Below are 27,071 nucleotides of genomic sequence, written 5' to 3' on the forward strand. Positions count from 1 at the left end.
CGTTTGAGAGTTGTGCCTGACCTGATTTGCACTTTAAAGAGATCGTCCTCAGGGGAAAATGACTATGGCTTTTTGATTATGGCTCTGCCCTCCCTCACCCCTCCATCCAGAGAACAAGTGCTGACACGTGTGTGTGTACTTTAAAAGACTGAGGGTGGAAACAGGGAGGCTGATGCAATAATCCGTGCGAGATGATGGCAGCCTGGACCAGGGGGTGAGGGTAGAGCGGTCAGCTTCCAGGTATGCACTGGGAGCAGAGCCCCTGGGATTTGCGGGTGGTTTGGGTATGAGTGATAGAAAGATCCGTCACAGAGGACTCTATTCTGAGCCACTGGGACAATTTCCATTTGCTGAGATGGGGACCTCAGAAAGACTGTGTTTTGAAGCTGATGACTCAGAGAAGAAAGAATTTTCCTTTGTGAAACTCGGATGTTCTGTTTCGCTTGGGAGGGCCTCTCTCCCCCAGGGTTATCTTGGAGTCAGCCAGCCGTGTCCACTGATTTATTTGCATATTCTGGGCCTAGCTCTTCTGATTCTATTATTCTGATTATATCAAGTTTACGGTGTTTTTATATCTGGTGGCTCAAAAACATCATTGCTAGCCGTTTCCAAAAATTTCATGGCAAATCTCACATATTTCTTTTTCTTTACCAACTTTAATATCTATGTCTAATGAGTCCCCCAAATATCCATTGAGATATTTTTTCTTTTTTTAAAATTTTTCTTTATTTTTTTATACAGCAGGTTCTCGTTAGTTATCCATTTTATGCATATTAGTGTGTATACGTCAATCCCAAGCCATTGAGATTTTTACTACAGTTTTATTGATTTATAATTTGAGAAAGGTTTTACCTTTGGAAGTAGAGTCTTCTCGTCCAGGAACGTAGTATGTGTCTGTTTTCATTCCAGTCTTGCTTTAATAACCTTCAGTAGACTGTGTATGGCTTTCTTTGTATAGGTCTTATGCCTTTCAGATGTAATCTATCCCAAGGTATTCCGTAGCTTTGTCATTAATGTGAATGTGGATTTTTTTTCACAATGCAATTTCTAACTAGTTATATTTACTGTTTAAAAAAAAAGTATTGGTTTTTTTTGGTATTTTTTACTTGAATCCAGCCACTTTCCTCATTGTCTTGAGATTTTCTAGTTGTAAAATCATATCCCGAATAATGATAAATCTTGTTTTTCAACATTTATACTGTTTATCTCATCTTGTCTTATTTCAAAAGCTGGAACCTCTAAAAATGTGACTAGCAGAACTGACAGCGAGCGTGCCTGTCTTGTTTCTGACTTTAATGGAAGTGCTTCAGTGTTTCACCCATGTAACATATTTGCAGATAGTGTCTGTTAATATTCTCGTGTTTAGGATGTTCATTTTATTTCCATGTAGTTTATATGTTCTGTTCTATTCTATACCATTTAGTCAGGAGCGACTGCCGAATTTTGTTAAATGCCATTTTGCCATCTGTTGATATGTGACCTTTGCTAATATAAGGAATTGAAGTTTTGCTAATTCTTGAAGGATTCTTATTCTTGGAATAAACCCTAATTGATCTTGGTAGGCCCTTTTAAAATATGGCACTAAATATTCCTCAAGTTTTCTTTTTTTGATGTATTTGCATTTATATCCATAAACTGGATTGGCTTATATTTTTCTTTCCAAGTGTTTTCTTTATCACACTTTTGTATTAGGGTAACATAAAATGAACTGGAATACTATATATATCTGGAATAATTTGACTAATGTAAAAATTATCTAGGCTTGACACCTTTTTACTGATAGATGGTAGATCTTTTAAGAGCTTTTTAAATTTCTTTGGTGGTTACCTGTCTATTCAGGCTTTCCTATTACTTAAGTTAAATTTAGTAATCTATATTTTGCTCGAAAATGATTCAATTTCCTCCAGAGTTTAAAGCATATTAACTTAAGGTTGCCCATCCTACTTTGTTAGAATTCTTCCATATCTGTTGTTAAAATAGTAGTGTTTCCGATTCGTTTTGTGTGTTAACACTTTCAAAGAGCAGTCACACACACCGTCTCGGGGGAGCCTTGATTCCTCCTAGAAAGATGAGGAAACTGAGGGAAGCATGGTTAAGTGGCTTGCGGGGTCGCATAGCCGGTTAGAGGCAGAGTCTGGCCTCAGACCGGGGACCCGCCTTCCCCTGTGGGACAAGACCACCTGTGCTTCTTCCAGTTATGTTCACCTGGGGTGCGTCCTCCTCAGGCCCCAAAGGTGTGACAAGTGTAAGGATGGACTTCGAGACTGAGTCCCCATCCAGAAAAGGTCCCTGTACTCTCTGAGCACCAACACCCCTTGCGATGTTTAGGGAAAGGCCCTCCTACCTAGATACAGGGGGTGCATTTTCAACTGTTTGAACAAGTGTAAGATGTGTCTGTAACATCACTTTTTTTCTAGAATGAAGAAAGAAAGGCGTTCATTCGCTTTACAGATGGCTCCAAATGGACATGTTTAAAAGCCTCTGTTAACCTTTGGGTGGTCAAGGATGTGGTGGGCTGTGGTGTGAGTGTGTGTATGTTCACGTTTTGGGGGATATTCCCAGCAGCATCTTGTGTTTGATACAATTTCATAAAGTAACGTTATGCTCTGTCCTGAAGGCTAGTAGCATATAATACCTATATTGCTATGGAATTGCTGAACCTGAATCGTGACCAGGTTTTAATACAGGCTGGGGGGATTAGATTGATCATCTGGTAAAGTGCTGGTGCTTTGAAAGAACTGTTATCCTAGCTAACAGTCATGAAGGGTTTTGATGTGGAGAAACCCAGTGTATCTGAGAATCCACTCTGGTACGGGGGCAGCATGCATGCCTCCGCTACCCCTGGGTTCTCACGGAGCCCGGTCTCCCCTCCCACCCCGGGGCTCCATCCCATCCTCGTACTCCAGGAGCCGACCTGCTGATGCAGTGACCACAGGTGTAGCTTCGGGGCCTTTTCCTAATTGCAGCAAGTAGAGGCACATCAGGGCTGCAGCCCTGGCCCCGTTCACTGCGCTCGCAGGAGGCTGGGGACTCAGCCGCCCCCCACCCCGGCTTCGCCCTTCCAGCTCCAGTCTCCTTAGTGCCCAGGATAGACAGAGGCCCTTGTCATTTCCAGGGCTGCCGATGGTCACTAAGGAACTTCCCTGCTCTTCCTGTGGTCTGTCCACCACACGGATCGTCAGCCGATGCACACTGAGATGCTGAACGTGGGCTGAAGGCCCCTCCAGCTCACCTGGCCACGAGCCCTTTGCCAGCACGTCAGCCTAAACATCCAGTAAAAAGATCCTTCCTCTGCTCCTCTTTCCTCGTGGCTCACCCCTCCCCCCAGAAAGCTGTCCTGGGGTGCAGACAGGGCCTGTCCCTCCTCGGGGATTCTCAGCACCCTGGACAGCGCCCCCAGGCCCTGAAAGCACCTCCCAACACCCGGCTGTCCTTGCCCTACGAGGGGTGCTGAACGGGCTCCAGGCCAGCGGGCGGCTCCGTTGTCCCCACAGCCTCCAACTGCAGGAACCTGCGCTCATCAGGATCAAATCCCTGCGGGTCTCAAAGTTTCAGACCCAAAGGGACACTTAGCCGACAGCGGTGCTGCAGCACAATGCGGTAGCAGCCATCCAAAACCGCCTTTCACATTCTAACTGCTGGCAGTGTAAATTAATCAAACTGAGGTTCGGAAAATGAAAGCAGTCTGGATCCACATCCCTGTTGATTCCCTTACCGCTCAGAGCAGACACTCACCGCGTGCTTGTTACACAAACCAGAGGACAGGCTGAACGAGTGAAGGGACGAGGGGAAGAGGTGCGCCCTCCCCAGGCCTGGCCCGGCCCCTTGCCCTGCCCCACGGGGGCCGACATGCTCTGCTTCTCCTCCGTGGCAGGTCAGCCCAGGCTTCCCCTTCCGCCAAATCTGCCCCTGCAGTCGGGCCTCTGGGTCACACTGTCTCCTGCCTCTTCATCTTCCTCACTAAGCTGGACCTCCCAGGACGTGCCCTGGCTGAGGCACGCGGAGCCAAGATGATTCTTTGTTTATTAAATGGATCAATTTTCCATTCTGTTTTGCCCAGGCTGCTGCTGAGTGGGCTGAGAAGATGCCCAAAGGCCCGCCGCCCGTATCTCCCAAGAAAATGGCAAACCAAGAGGTCCTGGCCCGGCTCCACAAAGCTGTGACCTTCCACTACAACACGATCGCCCAGGAGTTTGAGAACTTCGACACCATGCGGACCAATACCGTCTCCAGGGACGAGTTCCGGTCCATTTGTACTCGCCACGTCCAAGTTCTGACGGATGAGCAAGTAAGAAACGCATTTCGTTTCGCCTCCTAAGCGATGCGTAAAGAGTTTAAGACTGTTCTCTAGTTTTTTAAATACTTGAACGTTTTTTGTTGTTATTTAGTTTTAAATCTTACTGGAGACTCATGGAACTTTCTGTTTATGTAACAGGGACGAATCGCACCATTTCAATCAGGGTGCAAATAATATCACTTTTATTTTTAAAATCAAATTAAACTCGGCTCCAGCTACCACTGTCCTTCTTCCTCCTTCCCCAGATCATTCCTGGGCTTAAGTGATCCTAAGAGGGGGCCAGTGTCTCCCCACATCTGAGCTGGGAGTGCGGGGCTAAGGGCGGATGTAGAGCCGGTAGGCTGCTCTGACGCTCCCACCACCTCGCGGCTCCCGGCCTCTCCCTGGTTCTGCTGCCGGCATTTCTGGATGCTCTGGAGCTACCGCCCCAAGCATGCTGGTGACACGCCCACCCCCAGTGGGCCTCTCCACTGTCCACAGGCTGGACACAGGCCACCCTCTCTGAGGGCCTCTTGCCCATCACAGATCCCTCACGAGAGTTTCTCTACGGTCTCTTCCCCAAGGACTGAGCTGGGCTCTTTTTAGCTCAAAGCTCTAGCAACCTGCTGCCCTGGCCTCTTTGGCCCTTCGTGGCTTTCCTAGGGCAAGAGCACCTCCCAGCAGGACGGCGTTCCAGGGGCCTGCCTTGGTCACTGGCATCAGCCGATAATCTCACTGAACGTCCGCAGTGGGGAGCGGAGCCCTGGCTGCTTGGTCCTCACTGTGCCCCCAGCACTGAAACGGAGCCTGGCACAGAGCAGGTGCTCAGCATGTCCCAGTGAGCGGACAGTGTCCACGTTCCCACCCCCATCCCAGCAGTCCAGGGGCTGAACAGCTGATAACAGAGCACCACTGATCCAGTTCCAGAAGCAGATTTCCCTTCTTCCCAGAAAATGCACTGCTACCATCCCTCTTCAGTTCTCAGGTGAATTGATGCCACATCCATTCCCAGAGAATAGTTCAGATGAGAAAGGAACTCCAAAATACTCACAAAAGCAACCCCGCCTCCCCTCTTCCTCCTGGCTCTGCTCAGGCCCAGCCCAGGGGGCTTCCTACAGCTCCCCGTGTGGAAATGTCATTCTTTCCCCTCCAGAGCTGGGTCACTCCAAACTCAAGTCTCACATTGTCAGAGTTTTAGGGTAAGGACTGGAAGTATTTACAGGGAGGGGTGATCATCACGTCCACCCTCCATCCCTACTTAGGCCTCTGAACTCACTGCCCTGAAGAATGAATTTGTTAAAGATATTAGTAATATGAACATCAGATTTCACTTTCCTAAAATATCACCTTTTTTAGGCATTATGATCATTTCTGCTAAGCAAAAACAATGCCCTATTTCCAAACAGTTCTGTCCCACAGAGCCTCCAAGCCAAGTGAGCTCTCTATTTGCAAATATCAGTACTTCTCTCCATCACTACAAATGGATGGAAGCCTTTAAAATTAGTACAGTTGCATTTATTATTCTATGGGGCCAACTAATAAAGGTTGGTAATAAAGATTTTTAGTAATAAAGATTTTAGTAATAAAGATTTTTCATTCCATCTAAATGAGCAAAATTTTACTCTAATTATAGGTATAAATTAATGACATGCCGGCATATCTGGCATTCATAACAGAGAATTTGATTCTAATTGCCCACTAAGAAAGCTTCACCATTCCCGTCACAGACAGCACCCCCCACCCCCCACCCCCTGCAAAAAAATCAAGCACTTACTTTTGAATGCTGCTTTCTAAAAATACACGGACACATCTCAAAGACAGTCTGCACCATTGAGAACATCAAAGTCTGGCATGAGTACCGTGGTTTAAGTTGGGTGATGATTAACAGAAATTGTGCTATATTTGGGAAGGATGCTTCTAGATACAGGCTAGTAAACAGAAAACAAAAGCCCCAGAGATCCACATGCTTTCTCCTTGCATGAGTTGCTTAGCCAGCGACCTTCTTGGTTGGATGGCCCAGTGTCTGGCACAGTAAGACACAGAAGTCATTTGCACTCTTGACATGTCTAGACCCCTCATGCCATCATGGGGAAGAGTTCACCCGAGATACTGGGACAGTTCCGACCACGTTAAACGGTTTTCAGGTACAGATTCCATGACTTCGTTTATCTACATTCTAAAGACTTATCTCTAAAAAATCCAATCATCGTGAATCTGAGGGCCAGCTTTCTTGACTTACAGAGCTCCGTAAGTAGGGAAGCGCCACATCTTTGGAAACCTTTTGGCACAATTAACCTTTCAGAAAAGGAGAGCGACTTTCAGAGCAGATGCAGCCAGACACTGACAGGTCTTCATGGCTCTGCATGAAGCGTGTTATAAAAGCCTGTGGAACTGGGTCCACCTGGATCTGGCTTAAGATAGAGATCCCATGGGGAGAGCCTGTCCTGGTGAGGCGATTTAGGTCAGTCCATAGCGACCGCATGAGGACTTTGAATGTGCAGCTATATTAGGGGAAGGAAGCAGCAAACATTGCTGAGCATTCCAGATGTGATATTTCTAAAACAGACAGCTTCAGGAAGAGAGAAAAATGCAGGCAGACTTGGGTTTCGACCCTGCTTCTGCACCCGTCCAGCTGTGTGACCTTGGATTATTCAACCTCTCTGAGCTTCAATGTCCTTCCCTCTGAAATGGGACAGTGCTCCCCAGGCTGACCCAGGTGCCCTCCCCTCTGCCCAGGCTGCAGTTCTGGCTTCCCCATCTTTGCCCGTGCAGTCCCTGCCTGCCCCTTCCCCCGCCCCCTTGTATCTGGCCACACCGACTCCCTCTTCCAGACTCACTTCGAGCCAAGTGAAGCCTTTTCTGACCTCACCTTTACCTGCTGGAGCTGGCCACGGCCCGCTTTGCCCTCCTCGCCCCCCCACCTTGAGCTCTCCATCATCCGGCTGAGCCCTTGGGACACCCTTGCGTGTTCGTGGGCACAGAGCTTCCTGTGTTGGCTGCACCGTGAGTGCCCGAAGGCAGCACGCATCCACTCCTTCCCTTATTGGGGGCCCTCTGAGCTCAGAGTGGTGATGTTAGGTCTGAGGGAACCAAGGCGGGCCTGCTCCCTGCCTCCGTTGAGTCTGCATCCTGGGAGGGTAGAGAGAGGTTAAACACCTGCGGTACATTATTTCTATAACTCCACACCGCTCTCCGGTGCAAAGGGACGTGCAGCGTGCTGGGAGAGCAGAGCTGGGGGCTGACCTGGACCGAGGGGTCAGGGCTGTTTCCCTGAGGACACAATGCTGGAATGTGGGCGTTGCCTCTGAGAGAAGACGGGAGAGAGCAATGCAGGCAGAGGCAGCATCCTCGAAGCAGGCGCAGTGGGCACGCTGCTTAGATGGTGATGCTGCCAGCGGCTAGCGGACACCAGAGACACACCCTGCCCGTGGGGTCTGTGTTCCCTGAGGGGCTGGCAGACAGTGAACAAAATGTGTGTATGTTGGATGGTGACAAATGCTCTAGGCCAAAAGAAAAGCAGGGAAGAGGGTAGTGCTAGGGAATTGGGAGGGTGTGTTGTGAGTAGGGCGGTCAGGGGAGGCCCCTGAGAAGGCAACATCTGATTAAAGACCTGGGTCAGGTGGATGGCTGGGAACAGCGGAGGTTGGATCATGAATGCGTTTCAGAGTTGGAGGCAGCAGAATTTGCTAATGGATGTGGGTGGAAGAGTGAGAAGGGGAGTAGAGGATGGGGAAGCCAAAGGAGCCGTGGATGGGGTGCTGTGGGGGGCAGGGGGGAGGGGAGGGCGGGCGTGGGGCGCCTCACTGGTCCACTGTCCACAGTCACACCTTCTGTCCTGCTCTCCTTCCTGTTCACTTTCTTTTTTGCTCAAGTACATCTTTACTTGCTCTTTCAGGGGAGAGGAAGCCCGAGAGCTTCCCTATTTCACCTTCGTCCTCAAAAGATAGTTTGGCTGGGGATAGAATTCTAGGTCCAAGTTTTCTCTCCCTGACCCTTTCAAGCGGTTTCTCAGTTGCCTTCCAGCATCTCTCGGTGTTGATGCGACATCTGCTAATTATCACATGCTTTCTGCAGGGCCCCGATCCCAGTGGGAAGAAAGGCAGGGGCTGAGCTACTCATGCCACTTCCTTTTTACCAGAATGCTCCTCTGAGACAAGGGGTGAGGTAGGAGTGAGTGAGGAGAGAGGAGCCAGCCGGGCTGTTCGGATAAGTCCCAAATGCTCCCCACGCAGCTCACCCAGGTGGGTCTCCTCAGCGTGGTCGCCACCGCCGGCTGGTCCTACAGTTGTCTGGGCCTGGTCCTAGGGACTGGACTCCTCCTGCCTTGGCCTCTAGGCTTTTGTCCTCAGTGACTGTGGACACTAGCAGCACAGGCCAGTTCCAGTTGCTACGTCAGGTAGTGGGTGATGGCTTGGTTCTAACTGCCCATCTCACATGGGGGCCTCTTGTCCCTGTTCCTGAGAGAGTACCGCCCTCCACCTGCATCATACCATGCCTCGAATGCCATGGGTTTCTTCTCCATTTCTGTTTAATCCGATTTCCCTGTTGTGTTTGAATAAGGACAATGCATTTTATTTATTTATTTTTACATCTTTATTGGAGTATAATTGCTTTACGATGGTGTGTTAGTTTCTGCTTTATAACAAAGTGAATCAGCTATACATATACATATATCCCCATATCTCCTCCCTCTTGCGTCTCCCTCCCACCCTCCCTATCCCACCCCTCTAGGTGGACACAAAGCACTGAGCTGATCTCCCTGTGCTATGCGGCTGCTTCCCACTAGCTATCGGTTTTACATTTGGTAGTGTGTATATGTCCATGCCCCTCTCTCACTTCGTCCCAGCTTACCCTTCCCCCTCTCTGTGTCCTCAAGTCCATTCTCTACGTCTGTGTCTTTATTCCTTTCCTGCCCCTAGGCTCCTGAGAACCTTTTTTTTTTTTTTAGACTCCATATATATGTGTTAGTATACGGTATTTGTTTTTCTCTTTCTGACTTACTTTACTCTGTATGACAGACTCTAGGTCCATCCACCTCACTACAAATAACTCAATTTTGTTTCTTTTTATGGCTGAGTAATATTCCATTGTATATACGTGCCACATCTTTATGCATTCATCTGTCAATGGACGCTTAGGTTGCTTCCATGTCCTGGCTATTGTAAATAGAGCTGCAATGAACACTGTGGTACATGACTCTTTTTGAATTATGGCTTTCTTAGGGTATATGCCCAGTAGTGGGATTACTGGGTCCTATGGTAGTTCTATTTTTAGTTTTTTAAGGCACCTTCAAACTGTTCTCCATAGTGGCTGTACCAATTCACATTCCCACCAGCAGTGCAGGAGTGTTCCCTTTTCTCCACACCCTCTCCAGCATTTATCGTTTGTAGATTTTTTGATGATGGCCATTCTGACTGGTGTGAGGTGGTACCTCGCTGTAGTTTTGTTCTGCATTTCTCTAATGATTAGTGACGTCGAGCATTCTTTCATGTGTTTGTTGGCAATCTGTATATCTTCTTTAGAGGGACAATGCATTTTAAAAAAATAGTTTGCACCTCTCTGCTGAAACTCCCCGTCTGTTCATGCATGCTGGGTACCTTTTCTACTAGATCCATTAATGTATTAGCCACAGTTGTTTTAATGCTCCCATCTGACAGTCCCCACAGTGGGCTCATCTCTGACTCTTGTCTGTCGATGGCTGTATCTCTTGGCAACGGGTCGGTTCTTCTTTTGTTTGTATGTCTCAAGATTTTTAAAAAATTGGATGCCAGACGTAGTGTGCAGAAGAATAGTAGAGATGGTGGCATCAATGATATTTATGCCTGGAGATGGGCGCACCTCTTCTCTGTCAGGCTATGAGTGTGGCAGCGTTGTTGAATCAGTCTGGTGGGTAATTGAGCTACATTTGAATTTTGTTGTTGCTACTCCTCCCCAGCGTCAGATCCCTCCAGCAGAAGATTGCCCAGGGCCCCCGGGCTTGAGTGGGTCTGCTATGGCTCCGCCCATGGCTTTGCTTCTCAGTAGAGGAGGGTCTGGAGAAGCGGGCGGTGTTTCACGTCCATCCCCCACCAGTGGCTTCACGTGCCTCTTGGGAGCAGTGGCAAAGGCTGCAGAGGAGAGCTTGTGAGTGTGAGCGTTCCCTGTGCCCGTGACTCCCAGCTCTTCTAGCCTGAGCGCCAGCCCAGCTTGGCCTTTAGGAATTTGCTAACATCTCGGCTGATTTCTTCCCACCCTCGCACTTCCTCCTGAGCCCCACCAGGCATGAGAGCTGGCGCGTCGGGCTCTCCTTGGAGCCTCGGGGCTCCGTGGAGTTCAGTCCCCTCGGCTCCTGCAACCTCAACTGTCTCATGGGCTCAGGAAAAGTTCTGAGTTTGTAGGTATTTGGCTTTTTCTTGGTAGAATGGGAGTGGCGTTCGCTTGCCGCTTTCCACATCACAAGCAGAGGTGGAACCCGAAGTGGTGAATTTTTAAGTAGTTAGAAGGTAGTTGTCTGCTACTCTGCGTTTCCAGGGGACCTTTCAGCAGGCGTGCATTCTGCCCCGTGACCTGGAAACTTGCTGACATGCAATGAACTTGCCTTTCAGTTCCTTCACAAACCACAGGAATTTTACCTGGGTCTCACGTCCAGTTCACAGGCCCATAAGTTTCCAGAGTCTACTTCTGTGGTACCCATTTCCAGTCTTCTGATGCCCCTCCTGTCCCCACAGCCCACACCAGCCGCCATCCTGTGCTGCGCCTCCAGGCTGCATCAGTGTCCTGGGCTGTAACCCATCAGGGCTGAAGAGCCACACGTGGGCCTCCACTTCCCCACCCGCCCAGGCCCGTCCTAGCAATGTGTATTCTGCCCATTGAAGCCCCTTTAGTTAAAATAGGATAAGAATAGGGTTTGCGCGGTCCTACCTTGACCTCGCTTGCCTCACAGGCTTTCATTAGGAAGGCGGTGGGCGCCTGCCTCACCTGCCTGAGAACGAGCCCCTTTTGTTGTCCGTGGCCGTTCTGCAGGCGTCCTCATTTCCATGCTTCAGCTCTTCACTGCCTCCTGAAGCATTCATGCCCATCCTTTGTATCTGTCCTTAATCACATGACCTTCCTCCCACTTGCCTCCCAAGTCTTGCTAAGATACGAGAGCATGAGAGCCCACCGGCAGCCCACCCTCCTTTAAGCCACATCTTTGTTCCTTAAAGCCCTTCCTGAGAGTTGTGATCGGAACACGGTTTAGCCCTTGCCTCCAATCCCTCTTCATTTCTAAAGGGTCTTCCCATTGTCTGATCAGTCTTATCATGTGATATGGAACTTCAGCCGTTAAAAAAAAAAACATGTATTGAGCACCTACTGTGTGCTGGCACCTTTGCAAGATGGTTGGCATTCAAAGATGAATCTCAGAGGATCCTTCGGGGAGTCTCTCAGCCAGGCTAGGTGTCCCCTCATGGGTGGTTTCATCAGGATGCCAGAAGGGAGAGAAGAGGCTCCGGTCTGCCCAGTGGTTCTGGAAAACTTCCCTGGAGGAGACCGGTGCGGGGGTTACTGCCCTTGGTGATGATGCTGTGGCCTGTCTGAGCCCATGTGAGCACTTTCTCAGGGACCCTCACTTCCACTCCCCCGAGTAGTTTCCCCTCATTGATCAAAATTAAAGCAACATAAAACTACAGGTGTGATAAATGACACTGAACTATACACACACACATGAAGTTGTTACGTAAGATGTAACCTTGGAGGGAAGTTGGGTGGAGGGTCCCTGAGGACCTCTCTGTACCATTCTTGCAACTTCCTGCAAATCTATAATGATTTCGAAATAAAAAGCTAAAACACATCAAGAATGTTGTCCCAAACTAAGCCGTTTTCCCTTCTCAGGGCCTGGAATATTCTCCCTCTCTTCCTCACCCCTCAGTACTTCATTTCCAGAATTTCAGGTAGAGCCGGACATGGTCCCTTTTAATATGCTTCTGGAAAACCCCAGTGGAGCCCACAGGCCAAGCCGGTTCCTGACCAAGTTCAGGCACAGGGTAGGAACATCCCTCCCATGGCCTCAGGGGTGGAGAGGCAGCTGCACTGGGCCTCGGGGGCTGTGGAAAAGCAAATTGGAAGTAAATTACCATCTTCTCGGCCCCCTGAACAGCCCCCGAGTCACCAAGGGCGGCTCACTTGGCATTGAGTCATTTTGCAACATCCCTGCCGGGCCGCGTGTGGCCCTGACCCAGCCCGTGACATCGGATGGCACCGACACAAAACCGTGAACTTCTGCTGTTCTCCAGATGCTTCCCTTTTCATCTTGCGAGAAGACATTGTTTGCCCTGAGGGTGAGAAAAGTTGCGGTGGCTGAGGGCTGCAGCACCTGCGTGTTGTTCGCAGGGCTCAGGGGGCCTTCGAGGAGCAGGAAGGAGCCTGGCTGGGCTCCCGGGAGCGAGGTGGGCTGCGGCTTGATTTGCATTTTCTCCTAAAACATTCTTCTGTCCTGCAGCTCAGTCTCTGTGACCACTCACAAGACTCACAAGGCCTTAACGTGCTCGCTAAGGGCCCAATTCAATTAAAAAGTGTCCTGCAGAAGCCACCCACGATCCTCCCGCGTCTGCTTTCCCGGGAAGCCGCAGCCGGATGGGCGTTTTTCTTTTTTCAATTTTTCATTTGACGTGGGCCCTGGACCCCTGCGGAGGAGAGCGCCTCTTCGCTGGCTTCTTCCCCACTTCTGAGGGTTTGCCACTAACCCTGGGGGGTAACCTCTGCTTCTTTGCCAGTTTGATAGGCTCTGGGACCAGATGCCCGTCGACGCCAAGGGAAGGCTGCAATACCTGGACTTCCTCAGGAGCTTCAGCTCGGAGAAGGCGGCCCCGCCGCCGGCCCCGGGCGCCTCGGCCAAGGCGCAGAGAGGGTGCGGCGTCCCCGAGGTCTCAGAGAGAAGCAGGTCTGCAGGGTTGTCGCCCACTCGAGACCTGAAAGCAGGGTCCAAACCGCGGAGTCATCCCTGCGTGAGTTCCCGTCTCGCAGCATCTAACTGGGTCCACGTCCCGCCGGGGCTGGGGTCCTAGTGTCCCCACAGGGTGTGGGTGACCGAGAAGGTGGCCAGGGTGAGCCTGGGGCGGGGGGCTCAGAGGAGAGCCACTGGTGGGTCCTCTCAGTCACCTGCCTGGGAGGGGAGGTAGCTGTGGGCACGGGGGTGTGGGAGGGAAGAATAAAGAGGGTTCAGAGCAGGGAGGGACCTTGGGGGCGGGGGCGGCATGTCAGCCACACGGAGGGCATCCTCTCGGACGAACGCAGATGCCCCGGGCTGGACAGCCCCGCCGTGGGCCACAGGACCCGCAAGGTAAGTGTTGTCACACCCGTTCTACGGTTGAAGATACGAGGCTCTAAGAAGGGTCCTCGTGAGTTCAGGTCGCTTGTTAGACACAGAGAGAGCTGATTTCAAACCCAGGCCTGTCTGACCGCACGGCCCTGGACCTGGGCTGAGCCGCCCCGGCCTGGGATGGGGAGAGGGGCTCAGCCTCGCCGAGGCTCCCCTTCCTCTGCAAGAAGCTTGACGGTGTCTCCAGGCGAGGGTTGTTGAGGGGATGCCAGCGGGCACAGGAGCACGCCCACCGCCGAGCCTCGTGCACGGTGAGCGCTCATTCATTCCTTGGGCCTTCAGTCAACACATGTTTATCGCACGCCTACTACGTGCGGAGAATGAACACAGGTCCCTGCCCTTGTGGAGTTTACGGCCCTGGGGGTGATGGGCAAGAGTAGTGAACATGTAAGGAAAGTATTGAGTGAGTTAAAGAGGGTGTATGGAGCAGAATGAAGCATCCCGAAGGCATCCACGCCTCAGTCCCCGGAACCTGTCATGTGTACCTTACATGGCGAGGGGCAGTCAAGGTTGCAGAGGGAGTTAAAGTTGCTAATCGGCTGACTGCAAGACAAGATTGTCCCGGAGTGTCCGGGGGCCCGAGGTAATCACATGGGCCGGTCACTGGGGACACAGAGGCAGAAGGGTCATACTGGAGAGATGCAGTCTGGGGGAGACCCACCCAGCGTTGCAGCTTTGAAGGTGAGGAACGGGGCACGGGTCAAGGAATGTGGAGGCCTCCAGAAGCCAGAAAGGGCCGGCTATATATTTGTTTCCAAACCTGTTTCTGTTAAAATGGTAACATTACCGTTTTTGTTTTGTTTTTCATTTTATTTCTGAAAATAATGCTGCCTGTGAAATTGTGCGCCTGAGTCCTATCTGTGAGTTTCTCTTATTACTTCCACGTGGAATCTCAGGTTACAAGACAGTTTTCTATCTTGCTAGACCCCCGCGAGCACGACCCCGCCGCTGCAGAACTGCGAGCCCGTGGAGAATAAGCTGCGGAAGAAGATCCAGGGCTGCTGGCGCGAGTTCCTGCGAGAGTGCCAGAAGAGGGATGCCAACAAGCAGGGCGAGATCCCCGCCACGGAGTTCCAGGGTGCGTCCCGTTCCCTTTCCCCCTGGGGATACAGGGTCACCTCCCAGCACAAGTCCACTCCTCATGGTGGCGGCAGGGGAGTGACACAACAGGGGCCCGGCGGGGAGCACCTCGATAAACCCCCAGTATGGGGGACAAGGACTCCTAACGCCTCAGCCCCTAGCAGGCAGGTCCACACCTTCCCGATCAGGTCAGCACGCGAAACCACGGGCTGGGTTGTGGTCTCTGGGCAGGTTGTAAATGGTGACAGACTTGCAGAGCTGAGGGAGGTGGGACATGGGCGGGGCGCAGGGGACAGCTGGGGACCCAGCTCTGCCCTATTGATTCGATTTTCGCCGTGTAGCACTTGGGTAGTCTTGAAATAAGACCAGTTAGACGTACATTCCCACTAATTGTTGCATACTGTTTACACAACCTTTCACATTACAGGAAAACCTGACCAGGTCACTCCTCTGCTTAAAAGCCCCCTCAGCCCATCCCCCACCCCCGCCGTCTTTAATATATGGACCCCTTTTAAAGGAAAGCGTTTTTCCTGAGAACCTCCTATATCAACATAAACTACTTTTATGGTGTAAACTCTTTAAGTGAACAGCTCCTACCTCGCCCCCCCCAAAAAAAACACTTATGAGTTAAATATAAAAATTTGAAATCAGTTATAATTAAACGATGTGACATTGATTTGATGTGACATGTCTCGCTGAAACGAAATCACCAGTGTGGGTTTCAATGCACGTTGGCATCCCCCTTGTTTTTTAGTTAATTCTTTTGATTTTGAGCGTGATGAACCCTAACTTGCTGTTCTTCATCATCATCACCATCATCACTGTTTTTCTTTTTAACCGTGAACTCCCGTAAGCACCCCATCCACGGCTCTGACAGTGCATCCAAAGTTCAGTGCTCTGAAAAAAAAAAAACACACTGATTAATTTTCAGAAGTCATTCTGTATTTTCTGTACGTGTTGGATGGCCTTCTGCAAGTTGGAACCTCCAAGGCATCTAGTGGCCATTCCCTTGGGTCCCCCCGCCCATGTCCTGGGTGCACCGTGCCCTCCTACTGCTTTCCTCTGTGCAAAGGCAAAGACACCTGTTTGCACAAGCGCAGCAGCGTCTTCTGGGCTGCGCTGGTTTGAAGACATCATGTCTATAAATCCCACATCCACTGGTTTTCCTCACTAACCTCTACAGTTAATGCAGCACAGTGTTCCACTCCCAGAAACCTTGTTGCCTTCGTGATGTCCAGTGGAAGTCTCAGCTCATTCACCTTAAACTAAAATCCTTATCCTACCTCTCTTCCAATTACGCGTCGTGACCCCAAAAGAAGCTTCGGCTGTATACCTAGTAAAAGACTGAGCACGTGTATGAGTGCAAAGTAAGGGGGTGTTGACATCCTGACATTGCCACCTCAGGGCAGCCAGGAGGACTCCCCAGTGGGGCATCGACGTGACCCTAGTCAGAAGGCCAGACACAAACCCTCAAATCGCGTGGCGGTTGTCTCTTCCGGGAGGTCCATGTGTTCCAGAATACACATTTCAGATCATTAAGGTGAAAACTCAAACTGCATAAATTGGTGTAGCCTGGGAGACCCTTGGGAGCGTATCTCGGAAGCACAGTTGGAAAATGCTTGCTCGGGGGCCAAGTCTGAATCCCTGACCCCCAGTCGGGCCCCTGCCGGACTCAACCCCAGCACATGGAACCTTCCCTTCTCCCCTCCTGCCCGGCTCTGCCCCGACTCCCGTCTGCTGGGACCATCCCTCTGCCTTCTCCCCGCCTGCGTTCGTAAGCCCCACGGTGTCGTGTCCGTACTGCCGTGACCACAGTGACGGTGACCGTGCAAAGCCAGGCCGGCAGGCAAAGCCTGGACCGAGGGGGCCCAGCAGGACGCGGGTCCCCTCCCTCCTTGCCGCACTTACCTCGTCGCGTGCCTGTGTGTTTCCACATCTGTCCGGCCACCAGCCATGAGCCTCTGAAGCAGGCACAGGGCGTCTCAGCCAGTGATGAGTGAGTGAACGAAGGCGTGATCAAAAGAATGAGTGAACCGACCGCCACCAACTGAACTGACATGTTTGCCTTTAGCTCTCGTGGAGGAATTCAACCTGGACGTAAACAGAGATGAGTGCCGGCAGCTCATCGTCAAGTACGACTTAAAGAACAACGGGAGGTTTGCTTATTGTAACTTCATTCAGAGCTACGTCCTCCTGTTAAAAGCAAAGGAAACCTCGCTGATGCAGAGAATGAAACTGCAGAAGGCGACTAAGATGGTACGTGGATCGTCCAGAGGAAAGGGGTGGGGCTGGGGCTGAACGGGCTTCCTTCATTTTCCTCAGTTCCGCCTACATCCCATTGTCTCACTTCATACAAACGGTGGCCCCATAAGGGCCTGGAGACCCCAGACTGGGAACCAGCAGGCTGGATCCCAGGTTCTCAAACTGGCTGGGTGGCACGTGCCCGCGGGCACCTCTGTGTGGCGAGCATCGGGGAGAGTGTCAGCGGCTCACACGGCCACCAGGAGCGGGGGGTCTCGGTCAGTTCACTGGAGAGGCAGGTGGGGTGGGACCACAGCAAATGGAAGCGCCTGTAACTTACGCATCACCGCCGGTTCACTCCTCAACTGTCCGAGACGGGCTGGCCTTGCTCCTGGTGTGGGCGGCCAGTCGCAGACCCTTCCTCTTTCTTGCGTAAACTACACCCGTGATGCATGTCTACAGTTCTCTTCTCGTTTCCTTGAAGAGGAATGAGACCCTAAAGATGCTTAAATGGCAACTGGAGGGCCTGTGCCCTAGATTTTTACCTTTTTTCTTAATCGTTTGTCATTTTATGATTCTCACCCACACCCACTTCAACCACGCTGTTCACGGACTCACCTTTCTCGAGTCTTTCCACAGCATGAAGCAGAACAAGCCTTTTTCACACTCATATTCCATCACCTATAACGCTGAATTCAGTTACATTGAATTAAACAAGCACAACCGGCCTTGTCGACCTGGGAGCAAACACAGCTGATACCAGCTGCTGTAGGACTCAGCTGCGGGGACCAGAGGTGTGGGGCAGACCTGACAGCATAGGTGGCGGCTTAAGACTGCTGGCGGCTTAGCCCAGCAAACAGTGGATTCCATCGCAGAACTTTCCATGCAGCCGAATTTGTCATTTTGTGCTAAATCGGGCCCCATCTTAGCATAGTTTCTAGTTTAGCCAAGCAAAGGCTTAGGCCAAGTTAAGGAAGTAAAACTTAACCTTAAGACAATTCTTTCTCTAGCTCAGCTTTTCTGTGAGTGGAGAAAACACTGTCCTTGGTGGGTCGTCAGGGGACACAGGAACATAGCTGGAGAACCATGGAGACCACACAGCCTTCAAGGCTCCCCCAGCTCTGGCCCTCCTCCACCTCTCCCGGCCTCAGCTCCCCCTTCTGTAAATGAGGGGAGGCGTGCTGAGCCCCCGGGCAGATGTCCCCGCTCGCCTCCGTGTGCTGCTGCCTCGTCCCCCAGCTCCGGTCTTTCACCCAGACGTGACCACAGCCTCCGCTCTGTGGCTTAGGCTAGTCCTGTCTTGCATCCTGGGCATGACTGACAAGGAGGTGAGACTCCCCGGGAGCCTTTCCCAGGAGAGAGTGTGGCCAGGGCCTGCCCCTGCTCCTGCCCCTTCTGGTCCCCGTGCCAGTCCCCGTCCCCTCTGCAGGCTGTCCAGGCCCCACCATGCCAACTGTCTGCCGGCAGAGTAGCTGAAAGGGCCGTTGCCTTTTCTAGTGCTTTGGGGGCTTTCTACAACTTTGACAGCAGAGACACCCTCTGTGGAAGTGAGCTGGGGCTTTGCTTCGGGGGGCTCTTCTAGAGGACTTCTGGAGGGGTTGGTGTACAGGGCTGGGATGGGAAACCCTTTCTCAGGCCAAGCTTGGGTGTGGGAAGGGCAAGTGCGCATACAATCCCTTCTCTTCCGTGCATGCTGACCAGCTGATTGGATAAATTGGCAGCTAACGAAGCTATAGGGTATCTGGTTTCTATCATAGGTGCTAAATTATACAAAAATTGAAAGCAGTTTAACTTTGTGCTAATTTGTTTCATGTAGTGCCATGTTAAAAATTAAACTTTCCCGGGGCTTCCCTGGTGGCGCAGTAGTTGAGAGTCCGCCTGTCGATGCAGGGGACACGGGTTCGTGCCCCGGTCCGGGAAGATCCCACATGCCGCGGAGCGGCTGGGCCCGTGAGCCATGGCCGCTGAGCCTGCGTGTCCGGAGCCTGTGCTCCGCAACGGGAGAGGCCACAACAGTGAGAGGCCCGTGTACCGCAAAAAAAAAAAACTAAACTAAACTTCCCCCAAATGTGTTACACATGACTGCCTAAAGTCCACCTCTGTGATACTCAGATGTGCTTTGGGGCTAAAACGTGCTAAAATATCTTGTTTCCAATCTAATAAATAGCATCTAAATGAAATAATCGTAGTGCAGTGTACTGTCTAATTACTAGATATAATTACAACCTTGTGATTTTTTTAAAAAACTGTTCATTATAAGAACGTACTAGAAGACCCCAGCTGAATCTCTTTTTTTCCCTCAGACTGTTTTGAAATTGGCCGGTTATCTGCCTGTCTCTCCCCTCAAGTACGTTGGGAGGGGCTCCCCGGGAGGCAGCCTGGCAGGTGTTGGTGTCAAGCAGAGCCTCCCTGAGCCTCCATTTCCCAATCCAGGAAATGGGGCTGTGGAGACCTACCTTCCTCCCAGGGTGGGGGAGGAGCGGAAGGAGGCGCACAGGCGATGCTGTTTGTGATCAGCCCACACATAGACTTGAAATGTGCGCTTGCTGACTTCATCCTAGCTGGGAGCGTGGGGTGGGGAGTGAGCAGGGGGCCCAGACGACAGGAGCTGGCAGCCCTCCTCCCTCCCTTCGGGCCATGGCCTGTCCGCTCCATCCTTCCCATCCGAAAGCTCCTTTCTTACCTCCTCTTGGTTTTTGGTTCTTTTCCCAGAAAGAATGCGGTGCTGAGACTTCTTCCTTTTACGCCGCTCTGCTGCGGATTCAACCCCAAATTGTGCGCTGCTGGAGGCCGATGCTGCGCGCACTCAAGGCCTACGACGAGGGAAGGACGGGGCTTTTAAGCGTGGCTGATTTCAGGATGGTGAGCACAGCTCTTGTGCGGCTGTGACCTCTGACCAGGAAGCAGTTGCCAAAGGCCCATGGCCAGAAAACCTCCAGAAAGGATCCGCCGGCCCCCAGCGGAAGGCCCGGGTGTGGGCAGCTGTCCCAGACCTCACTTCCCCACTTCCCCCAGGTTGTCAAGGGCCGAGTGCACGTGTCCCTGTGCTGCAGACCCCAGGCTCTCCTCCCTGAAGGTTTCTAGAACCCTGCAGGGACGTCCCGGTGCCAACACCTGAGTGCCGCTGCCCTCGGGGCAGCACGACAGCTGCTGCGTCCCGCGGAGCCCTGGCGGCACTCCACCCCGCGCCAGGCCAGGCCTCCTCCCCAGCCCCCCTCCCAGGTCTTTATGGGGGGAGCCGGCAGGGTCACAGAGCAGAATGACAGCATCGGGGGGCCGAGGCGGGGTCCCAGGTGTACGACTCAGGGCCCACAGACCCCAGCCCTGCCTCGCAGGAGCCCCAGGGTCGGCCCTCCCCTCTCCCGCAGCCGCCCTCACGTGGAGGGGATGCCCACCGCGCACCACACGGTTTGGTAAGCAGCTCTCCCGACAGAGCCTGAACCCTGGTGCCTTTCCTGCCCCGCGCAAGTCCAGCATCCACGGAGGAAGGTGGTCTGGAGGGAGCGCCTCGCCCGCCGCAGCCGCCCCTCTGGAGCAGAACCTCTTCGCTTGGCTTTACCCTGCAGAACCTTGGGAGCGCTTCTCCCAGAGGAAAGAAGCGGCCGCCCTCGAGGGGGACTTAAAACTCCCGCGTTCAGAATAACGTAGAACTCCTCGGATTGGCAGTTTCTTGACCCCCCCTCCTGTCCTCTCTGCATCCCCACCCCGGCCACTGAGGTTCAGAAAATCATTGAGGTCTAGAGCATTAGATTAAAAATCAAATATTACAGCCAGGAAGAAAACTCAGTCAGGACATCACAGAGACAAGGGGTTATGGCCTCAAAAGGCACTTACAAAAAATATATTCCTTAGACTTATCTGTGCTCAGCAGCTAGAAAAAAGTTTAAGTAAAAAAGCTTTTCTTAAATAATAATGTAGGAAGATGAACCGCAGTTGGAGGGCCTGGCGGGGCTGCATTCTCAAGGGCCTCGTGCAAGGCGCTGGAGGGCGAGGGGCCCCCTAGAGCCCCAGTGCCGCGCACGGTGGGTGGGGGCCAGGCCTGTCGCTGGGCCGGGGCCTCCGTGCCCCACAGTGGCAGCCAGCTCACAGCGTTTGTCTTTACTTTGGGGGCAAGTAAAATTCTCAGCCAGAGAAGGGAAGGAAGCGGGTGAGCTTCTGTTAGTCTCCTCGTCTTCAGGTAACTTCCCAGGAATTCGGGGTGGATGACAGCAGGGAGAGGGCAATAGAAACGGAGACGATGCCCTCAGCAGAGCCAGAGCCCGAGACCAGATGGGTGCTGGGACCCTCTGGACACCCAGGCTCAGTCGCCTTTTCTGCTCTCAGCCCATCAGCCCCATAGCCAGGCCAGCTGACCTCAGCCCCATGGTCCCGGGCCTGTCCTGCCGGCCCCAGAGGAACGTCGGGCTCTTCTAGCCCCACTTTCTAGCCCCCTCTGAGAAACAAATTATAACACAGAACATAGATGGGGAATGTATAACCTAATCTTTATCTAATAGGGTATCTATCTATTAAAATTTGTCTCAGTTGCACATAACAGAGGTGAAAAAAAAAAATAACAGCACCTTAAACATGGTAGAAGTTTATTTCTCTCTCACATAAAAGAATCTCAGAGGTAGGAAGTCCAGAGCTGGCGTGGTGGCCGGACAGTCATCGGGGACATCTGTATTTTTTTCTGCTCTCCTCAACACCTGACTTCCTGCCTCAAGGTCGCCTCATGGTCCAAGATGGCTGCTAAAGCCCCAGCATCACTTTCACATTCCAGGCAGCAGAAGAGAGAGAAAGAGGGCACGCCCTTCTTCTTTAGAGACTTCCCAGAAGTCCCGCATAACATTCTCAGTTAGTTTTAACTGGCCAGAACATACCTAGCTATAAGAGAAGCTAAGAAATGTCGCCTTTTTTAGGTGGATCCCAGCAGCCTGAAAATCAGGGTTCTGATAACAGAAGGGGAAAGGGCAATCAGTATTGGTTGGGCAATAGCAGGCTCTGCCTTGGGCTGTATTACTGTTGGGTCATAACGACTCCCTGCACCCTGCACCTGCGGGCCTGCCCTCCTCCCCGGGTGGGCCGCACCCTGAGGCCCCCCTAGCTAAGGCCCTGTGGCCAGGTCTCCCCTCCAGTCCCCTCCTCTCCGTCCATCCTCCTCATCCTCCACGTTGACCAGCCTCACTACCCTTTGGGGAGGCAATTGTGGGAGGGCCGGCTAGGGGTAGGGAACCCCAGCAGCTCCCATCTGAAGGGAAGTCCAGGGGTCTTCGTGTCCCGCACCCGTGTTGCTGGACGGAGCTGCCCTGTTGGAGGGGGGCGGGGGGTGGGCAAAGAAGAGGGGTGGGGAGAAGGGAAGCGGGAGAGAGAGCTGCTGGGGGCAGCTCTGGAGGTGGGCGGTCCAGGCTCGGGGCGGGAGGAGAGGTGGGCGCATGCTTCCCTGAGTGGCTCCGAGACCAGCGGGGGATCCCCGTCTCTTCTGCAGGTCCTGAGGCAGTACGGCATCAACCTCTCCGAGGAGGAGTTCTTCCACATCCTGGAGTATTATGACAAGACGCTGTCTTCAAAAATCTCCTACAACGACTTCCTCCACGCCTTCCTTCAGTAGGGGGCCAGCTCTGCGAGCCCAGCGTGGACAGACGGGGACCGCAGGGCCTGTCCCCGAGACTAGTAAAATCTATCATCGGGCTGTCTCACGAACTTCCAGAGTGTCCCCAAAACAGAGCCCACACCCACGCCCGGCCTGCGTCTTTCCGAGGTCATCCCAGGCCCAGCGCTGGGCTCTAGCGTCAGCAGTGGCCTTCCAGAGGGCCTCGGGGCTGCCCCGCTGAGCCTCGGGACCCTCGTTAGTTTGAGCAAATTAAAATGTTAGTCTCTGCAAGAATGATGCTTGAGGCTTTAAAGGAACCACCAGTGATAAACTTCAAAACTCAGACTTTCTGAAGGTTTTATTCATAAGAGCTTGCTGGGTGCCTCAGGGCCGCCACAGCACTTCCTCCACCTGGGTCACATCTGTGCCGCTGCTGGGCTTGTCCACAGGGCCGCCTCTCTGCCCCTGGGGACACAGGCACCAGCCTGACGTCACGGAGGAGCAGCCGGCATCTAGGTCAGGCCCCACGTGTTCTTTGGGGGCTCAGCCTTTCCAGGGCCCAGCTGAGCTGACCGCTGATTGGAGCCACCCACCAGCGCCCATGTCGGGAGGGACTCTTGCATGGACACAACAGGGAGAACAAGCTGAGAGAAGTTTTCAATTGCCGCAGTCCTTTCCACCCATCATGAAGAAGATGGAAGGGAGACAGTTTGCTGCCTCCTGGAAAGTTCTGGAAGGAGCAGAAGAGGCAGGCAAGAGAGCTGCCCCTGAGCTGTGTGACCCCGGGCTGTCAGGGAGGGGTGGGGGCAAGGAGCCTCCACTGTCACCCTGAGCAACACACGGCCAGCGGACCTCACGTCCCTCAAAGGGACGCCCGGCCAGCGCCCGCCGCGGCCCCAGCCACTGGAGGGTGGGTTCCCCAGGGCCTGGGCAGCGGCCTTGGCTTCTCCTCCCCTTTCCTGTCGTCACTGCCATGGCCACGCCTCCTCCTTTCCCTGCTCCCACGGGACACAGACACGGCCGCTGACCAGGGAAGGAGTCAAATGTTCAACCAGAGACCACGGGAGCTCTTAGGAAGCCAGACCAGAGCTGACCTCCTGTGAGCCCTGCTGGCTGCACAGCCACTCCAGCGGGCCGGGTGGGGTCTCCGTCCCCAGTGGAGAGATGGAGACCCTGAGGCCCAGGTGGAGGAGGGAAGGACGCCCTCTGGGGTGCCTGAGGAGTGAGGACATGGCTCCTTGCTTCCTGCCCCTCAGCCAGGCACCCCGCAGCCCGGCAGGGGGCATCGGGGACCAGGCGGAGGAGGTCTGGCTGGGCCAGGACTGCGGAGGCCCCCAGATCCCAGAGAACCTGGGGGCCCTGAAGGAGGCTCAGGGGATGAAGATGCCCACTGCGGGGGGCGGGGGTGTGTGTGTGTGAAGGGGGAGGGGTTGCCCTGAGGGCAGCCTGAGTTCAGGGAGGAGGGAGGGAGGGGCCGTGGTCCCTGCTGGCCCCAAGTCGGTGCTGTGGAACAGGAACGCCCTCGGCCCCAGCAGCTCTTCTTTCTAAGGGGCGGGGGTGGGAGGATGCCCTGCCTTTGTGCCCCTGCCGCGGCATTCGGGGCCCCACCTGTGTGCCCAGCCCCCACCCCGTGTGCCTGGCTTCAACCTTCTTGAGATGCCGCTCACACTGTGCACCTGCTCCTCAGGGAATGCTAACTTGTCCTCCCAGTGCAGGGCTTCCCTGGTGGCGCAGTGGTTGAGAATCTGCCTGCCAATGCAGGGGACATGGGTTCGACTTGTCCTTCAAAACTCAGTGCAGGGCTTCCCTGGTGGCGCAGTGGTTGAGAATCTGCCTGCCAATGCAGGGGACATGGGTTCGAGCCCTGGTCTGGGAAGATCCCTCATGCCGCGGAGCAACTGGGCCCGTGAGCCACAACTACTGAGCCTGCGCATCTGGAGCCTGTGCTCCGCAACAAAAGAGGCTGCAATAGTGAGAGGCCCGCGTACGGCGATGAAGAGTGGCCCCCGCTTGCCACAACTAGAGAAAGCCCTTACACAGAAACAAATAACCAACACAGCAAAAATTAAGTAATTAATTTTAAAAAAAACAAAAACTCAGTGCGGAGCCGCCTCTTACAGGAAGCCTTCCTGACTTCCCCAGGCTGAGCTGCGCATTTCGTCTGATGCTGTTCAGCAGCCTGTGGGTCTGTCGTTGAGGGACTTAGGGGCCTCCAGGTCAAGAGGCAAGTGGCTCATCCTGACACAGAAGCGGGACTCAGTGGGGTCACAACTGGCCACCAGCCCTCCTGAAACATTCTCAGAGTAGTTTTGGTGTCAGTGAGATGGGGTTCCAGTTCCAGCTCTACCATGACACGCAGCCAGGTCATTTCACCCCTCTGAGTCTCACTTTCTACATCTGTAAAATGGGCAATCACAACCCCCTCTCAGAGGACATTGTGAGGACCACATGTGGAAAGAGTTTGGCTCTGCAGTGGGGTTTTCTCTCGGAGTTAGCAGAGCTTCCGAGCTGAGGGTTGCAGGCGAGTGGGCTGTTAGCCACCCTCTCCCTTAACCCCAGAAGAGGTGGGGCAGGCCAATGCCTGGCCCTTTCAAGCTTGAGTCAAGAGAGCAGGGCTGGACTGAGGATCAGGGTGTCCAGCTGCCCCCTGTTCATCCCCTGGCCCCTGTGCAACTTCCCTCTCTGGCTGAGCCTCCATTTCTGCATCTGCAAAATGAAGATAACCCCGCTTCCCTCGGGCTCGTCCTCCAGTCGGTCTGTGCCCAGCCCCACGAGTCAAACACAAACCTGTCTCCTAGAACCCCCAACAAGGTAGGTCAGAGACAATCAAAAGAGAGGAGGTCAGGGCTGGTGGGGGGAGCCCTAGGTATGGGAACCCGAAGAGCCCTGGCCCTACACCTAGAGCTGGACTTCAGGACAGAATTTCAGCAAGGGGTTGAGGGAGGGTTTCAGCTGAGTGCCCTCAGAGTCAATGCTGGGAGGCCAAGAGGGCTGGGCCATTTCCCAAAGGCAGTACCGTGCTCCCAGCCGGGATCACCCGTCCCCTCCCTCTCCTCTTTCCTGGGTCCTTGTATCCCGATCAGGTGTCTTCAGGTGGGCACCCTTCCCAGAGCCAGGCCCAGCTGGGAGCAACAGCCCTTCTGGATCCTACTGTGTTGAAAGAACTGAGTGCCCATTTTTCCAGCCCAGTAGAACTCATATTAAAGCAAATGGCCCTATTTGTCTCCCCGTCATGTATCCATGTCCCTTGCTTTTGACCTTGAAGTTCCTGTTGCTAACTAATGTCTATTTCCCCAGTCCTTGAAGCCACACTCAGCCACGTGACTTGTTTTGGACAATGAGCTGTTAGCAAGCATGACACAACAGAGGTTTGAGAAGCACCTGTGGTTTTGGGCTTTGAGATGCAGAGAGCTGGAAAGAGCATCACTCCCACCTGTATGAGAAGAGAAAAGCTGGACAAAATGCAAGTTAACAGCTTTTCTTAAACCCACCTGAGAATGGAGCTCGGCGCAAACAAGTCACTAAAGTCTAGAGATAGGTGCCTGCAGGGAGAAACAAGACCCAAGCATTTGCTTACCTGGGATAGACATCACAGAGTACCGTATAAGCCAGTAAGAGGATTCAGCTGGACATTTTTAACAGATTGCTCAAAACCAAATGTGGGCTAGCCTGAGAATGTGGAGGCTCTGGGGGCTCTGACACAGGAGTTTGCATCCTCTGGGAACCTCACCAGGTGCTCACAGAGATCAGGGAGCATCCAGAGGAAGCTTCCTCTGTCCCTGTCCCCGCAGCGGTGTGGCCGGAAGAGGTACCAGCAGCCACTGCTGGAACTCTGCCAGAACCCATCTCCCCATCCCTCGAAGGGAGCAGAAAGCTCCCTATGCAGAGAAAAGGACAGAAAACCCTAGCCTGAGGGCACCGGTCAGAACCCAGTGCAGGCGAGGGGGCAGAGCAAGCTCTACTCCTGGAGGTGGAGGGGGGCAGAAATATATGCTAAGCCCTGTATTACATCTGCAGGAGGGGCAGGGCGCTCATGAAGGCTCACAGTCTGCAAGGCCGAATCAGAACCTCAGAGAAGACCCCACCCCATCCTCTACCACCACACCAACAATCATCAAATAAAATGAAAGGTGAAACAGCTAGGAGAGCCACAGGAGCCCATCGCTCCAGGGAGCAGCACAAAGGAAGACCCAAAGGCAAGCTGCGAGCAAAATTCAATGCAGCCCCACTCCTGACAAGATCAACCGAAGCCCCACACTAAAGTCCTAACAGAAAGAAAGACATAGTCTTCTCCAAGCGTAAAGAATACTTACCTCAGCATCTACTGTTCTATTGTATCAGAGGTTAGCAAATCACAACCAGTGGACCAAATAGGGCCTGTGGCTTATTTTCATACAGTCTATGAGCTAAGAATGATTTTCACATTTTTAAAAGGTTGGAGGAGGAGAAAGAGAATAAGAGCAAGAAGGACAAGAATCGACAGACTGTATGTAGCCCACAAAGCCTAAAATATTTTCCGTCTGACCTTCTACAGAAAAAGTTTGCTGACTTCTGCTATACAACTG

The 27,071-nt window shown here is 52.9% G+C and overlaps 1 protein-coding gene across 1 annotated transcript in view; it reads left to right on the forward strand.

Annotated features, from left to right (window-relative positions):
* The window catches only part of EFCAB6 (EF-hand calcium binding domain 6), a 227,974-nt gene extending 204,896 nt beyond the window's left edge, over positions 1-23,078 (forward strand). Inside the window, 6 exon segments of the mRNA XM_073789209.1 lie at positions 4,061-4,288; positions 13,009-13,239; positions 14,538-14,691; positions 16,765-16,949; positions 19,647-19,796; positions 22,402-23,078. Of these exon segments, the coding sequence (XP_073645310.1) occupies positions 4,061-4,288; positions 13,009-13,239; positions 14,538-14,691; positions 16,765-16,949; positions 19,647-19,796; positions 22,402-22,524 (1,071 nt within the window). The 3' untranslated portion in view covers positions 22,525-23,078.
* The last annotated feature ends 3,993 nt before the right edge of the window (positions 23,079-27,071 follow it).

This window comes from Tursiops truncatus, chromosome 11 (genome assembly GCF_011762595.2).
Source record: "Tursiops truncatus isolate mTurTru1 chromosome 11, mTurTru1.mat.Y, whole genome shotgun sequence".
Taxonomy (NCBI): domain Eukaryota; kingdom Metazoa; phylum Chordata; class Mammalia; order Artiodactyla; family Delphinidae; genus Tursiops; species Tursiops truncatus.